Raw genomic sequence first — 4,338 nt, 5'->3', positions numbered from 1 at the left:
TTTACCAGATAGTTTAACTGACTCAACGTTTTTTTATTTGAAAGGAGCCACTAAACCTGGCTTTGAAGGGATTTCCTACCACTGATGGCAATACTAATATTTCATCCCAACAGGAAATCGTCAAAGTTTCAGAGTTTTTATCTGCACCCTGCTTCATTCTATTCTGTGTCCTCTTCAGGTGCTGTTTAGCTCACTCACCTACTCGATCTAATCTCTCCCTCACCTCACATACATAATACAAGTGTGAGATTTCCGACTTTGGTCCTGTCAATTTATGTTTGATTAATTTCAAAGGACCTCTCACTTCATGTATGATTATTAACTCAAATGAAGTAAACTGAGGAGATTAATTTGGGGCATCTCCGATGGCAAGCAATTCAATGGGACACCTTTATCCCAATCATTCAGGCAATCCTGACAATAGTTTGTTAACATGTTCTTCAGCTTCTGATGCTACATTTCCAAGGCTCCCTGGGATTCAGGATGGGACGCACTTGTTTTTAAGTGCTGTATGCTGAAACTATTCATGACTTCCTAAAACAGCTGAGCGGTAAAACAGCTAGTCTGACTGAATCTCTCTGGGTAGCCCACAGTGAGTAAAGAAAGCTGCCAACCCCTCCACCTCCCATTTTACCTTGACACTCCAATAATGGAATGGCCTCTGGCAATCTGGTGGACACATCCATTATGGTCGGCAAATATTGGTTTCTACTTTTATTTTAGAAAGGAGAGTGACACAATTAATCATAACCCACGTGAAAGGTTCTTCAAATGCAAGAATTGGCAATAAAGGTGCTGGTTTTATTACTACCTGTGACTTACCTACCATTTGGCATGCATTATGTACAACAAAAAATAACCACGTCTTTGTGCATTCAAGGCCACCAGAAATACCTCTGTACCTTAACCTGAGTCTTCCGTACACCTCGGTGACCACCTGCAATTAGTTCTTGTGCTACCCGTAACACAATATGCTACAGGTAACACAACCTGGTGCACTTCAGTCCATTTCCCTTCTGCACTGACCTATTGTGGTCTCCATTTTAATTTTAGGATTCTGTCTTGAAATTAACTGTGTGTTTCTCTCTCTCTCTCTCTCTCTCTCTCTCTTTCTCTGTGTATCTTTCTCTCTCTGTCTGGCTCTCTCTTATATTCTGTGTCCCTCTGCTGTCTTCCAGGATGGCCCCTGAGGTGATCCTGGCGATGGATGAGGGGCAGTACGATGGGAAGGTGGATGTCTGGTCTCTCGGCATTACCTGCATTGAACTCGGTGAGTGGGTGGACTGGCTGACTTAGTCAAAGAGTTAAGTGTCCATTAGTGTGGGCTCAACATAACCTGTACCTCTGTGTGTGTGTGTGTGGGACTCTGAGCGTGGATGTGTGGGAATGCCTGGTTTCTCCCCCCCTCCTGCCTTGCTCTGCCTGATCTCTCTCTGTCTCTCTGGTTACAGCGGAGAGGAAGCCTCCTCTATTTAATATGAATGCAATGAGTGCCTTATATCACATTGCACAGAATGAGTCCCCTGTGCTACAGTCTAACCATTGGTAAGTGCTGCTGTGCTTTCCCATCTCCAGCTCCTCGTTCCCAACTCCTTCAGAGTCCTGTCTGCCCCGGCCGGGTCAGTCTGACCCCAGTTTCCGTTCTCTGTCATCGTTTCTGTGTCCTTTTCCAGGTCGGATTACTTCCGGAATTTTGTGGCTTCCTGTTTACAGAAGATTCCTCAGGACCGTCCCACTTCGGAGCTTCTGTTGAAGGTGGTTTGGAGTCAGCACTGACTGTCCCCTGCTTCCCCTCTTCATGTTGCACCATCGATCCCTGGCCACTGTCCCCATGCTCCCGCCCGCTGTCTGCCCTGTGCCTGTCACCTCGATCTCCAGGAGCAGCTAGACCCATCGTCCTGAGGAGGTCCAGGGATAGATTGAGAGTAATAATACAGACAACATAAAAACTCAGCGTAAAATAATCCAGACAGTGTGAGCGCATTGAGTTCGGCCCAATGGGACCCAACTAGTTCTCCGAAAAACATCTCTTTCCCCCCCCCCACCGATCCTTGTTAGCCCACATTTCCCATGGCCAACCCACCCTAACCTGCACATCCCTGGGCACTACGGGACAATTTCCCCACGGCCGATCCATCCTAACCTACACATCCCTGGGCATTACGGGACAATTTCCCCACAGACAACCCACCCTAACCTGCACATCCCTGGGCACTACGGGACAATTTCCCCACGGCCGATCCGCCCTAACCTGTACATCCCTGGGCACTACGGGACAATTCCCCATGGCCAATCCCACCCTAACCTGTACATCCCTGGGCATTACGGGATAATTTCCCCACGACCAACCCACCCTAACCTGCACATCCCTGGGCACTACGGGACAATTCCCCATGGCCAATCCCACCCTAACCTGTACATCCTTGGGCACTACGGGACAAATTCCCCACTGACAACCCACCCTAACCTACACATCCCTGGGCACTACGGGACAATTTCCCCACGGCCAATCCATCCTAACCTACACATCCCTGGGCACCACGGGACAATTCCCCACGGCCGATCCACTCTAACCTGTACCTCCCTGGGCACTATGGGACAATTTCCCCACGGCCGATCCACCCTAACCTGCACATCCCTGGGCACTACGGGACAATTTCCCCACGGCCAATCCACCCAAACCTGCACATCCCTGGGCACTACGGGACAATTTCCCCACGGCCAACCCACCCTAACCTGCACATCCCTGTGCACAATGAGACAATTTCCCCACGGCCAGTCCACCTGAACTACACGTGACTGGACCTGAGCACTTGGAGGAAACCTACACAGACACAGGGAGAACATGCAAACTCTGCACGGACAGTCGTCTGAGGGTGGAATTGATCCGGGGTCCCAGGTGCTGTGAGGTTGCTGTGCTAACCCCTGTGTTCGCCTAGAGAAAGGCGAAAAGACAAGAGACGGGCATTTCTAAGGGGAAACAAAAATAGTTGACCAACAAAATATTTATTATTGTTGTGTTCGCAGAGGAGGACATTGAGTTTGTATCGTTGGCAAATATTGGGGAACGTCGGATTTAGTGAGACACAAAAGGAGATCAGTATTACTAGGGAAGTAATGTTGGAGAAATCCCCATCATCTACAACCTAGAGTACTCAAGGAAGTGATTCCAGAAATAATGGGTGTGTCGGTGGACATCTTCGAGGTTCTATATGCCTCTAGCCCCTACATCCCATCTCTGTAGCCCCCCCTCCAGCCCCTATGTACCCCCTCCCCCTCTCGATGTGGGCTGTGCTGGCCTCTGGATGGATGTGTTTGTGTTTGCAGCACGTGTTTGTGAAGAGAGAGAGGCCTCAGACTGTCATCATGGATCTGATCCAGCGAACGAAGGACGCGGTCCGGGAGCTCGATAACCTGCAATATCGCAAGATGAAGAAGATCCTGTTCCAGGAAACACGGAACGGACCAGCGTCCGACCCACAGGAGGATGACGAGGTAGAGACAATGTGGGAGATGCCGGTGTCCCATGTGGGATGTGGGGAGTATGTGTTTTTGGACTTGCTTGACGGTGGTCTGTCTCTCTCTGTTCCCCCCCCCCTGCTCTGTGTAGGAGTTGGATCCTTGTGTGGGCCGTACTGGCACGATAAACAGCGTGGAGAGCAGTCACTCAGTCCCCAGCATGTCGATCAGTGCCAGCAGCCAGAGCAGCAGCATCAACAGCCTTGCTGATGCCTCAGACGATAACAGCGAGATCGCAATGATGCAGGAGGGAGATCACACGGTCACCTCCAACAGCTCGGTGATCCACCTGCGACCGGTCAGTACTTGGTTAGTTAGATCTCGTGGTCGTCTTGGCGATCCGGTGATCCCCCAGTACTGGATTAGCAACCTCTCCGAGGAGCCAAGTCGAGTGATCCGCCTCTGGGCTCCCTCCCTCCCTCCAACCAGGAAACCCAAACAGGGCACCTCCAGTGTCAGGAACACCCCTGGCCATGGAGACGCCAGTCCCCTCAGTTGGAACCCCAATATCCCATTGATCTCCCTGAGCACCAACTGTTGGAAATTCATGGACTTGGACACCCAGATCCCTCTGCGACTCGGACACCCAGATCCCTCTGCGACTCGGACACCCAGATCCCTCTGCGACTCGGAGTCCAGCAGCCTCTCTCTCTCCCTCTGTCTCAATCCTCTGCTGCTTCTCTGTTCTCCTGGTCCTGGGGTGGGGGGAGAGAGAGGAGACGGTCTCACGTTCCCGGTCACAGGGGAGGTGGGGGGAGACAGGGTCGCATGCTCTGGGACACGCCGGGGTGGGGGTTGGGGGGTGGGGGGGGAGACAGG

The 4,338-nt window shown here is 51.4% G+C and overlaps 1 protein-coding gene across 1 annotated transcript in view; it reads left to right on the top strand.

Moving 5' to 3' along the window:
- The window catches only part of LOC122547946 (serine/threonine-protein kinase TAO2-like), a gene marked incomplete at its 3' end in the record, with an annotated part of 11,818 nt that extends 7,599 nt beyond the window's left edge, over nt 1-4,219 (top strand). Inside the window, exons 3-7 of the mRNA XM_043686508.1 lie at nt 1,128-1,270; nt 1,452-1,545; nt 1,674-1,755; nt 3,328-3,495; nt 3,611-4,219. Coding sequence (XP_043542443.1) covers nt 1,128-1,270; nt 1,452-1,545; nt 1,674-1,755; nt 3,328-3,495; nt 3,611-4,219 — 1,096 coding nt within the window. The remainder of the gene's footprint in view (nt 1-1,127; nt 1,271-1,451; nt 1,546-1,673; nt 1,756-3,327; nt 3,496-3,610) is intronic.
- Between the last annotated feature and the right edge of the window lie 119 nt (nt 4,220-4,338).

This window comes from Chiloscyllium plagiosum, unplaced genomic scaffold (genome assembly GCF_004010195.1).
Source record: "Chiloscyllium plagiosum isolate BGI_BamShark_2017 unplaced genomic scaffold, ASM401019v2 scaf_1774, whole genome shotgun sequence".
Lineage (NCBI taxonomy): Eukaryota > Metazoa > Chordata > Chondrichthyes > Orectolobiformes > Hemiscylliidae > Chiloscyllium > Chiloscyllium plagiosum.
The sequence above is the reverse complement of the archived record's forward strand: the minus strand, read 5'-3'. Positions and strand labels throughout refer to the sequence as shown.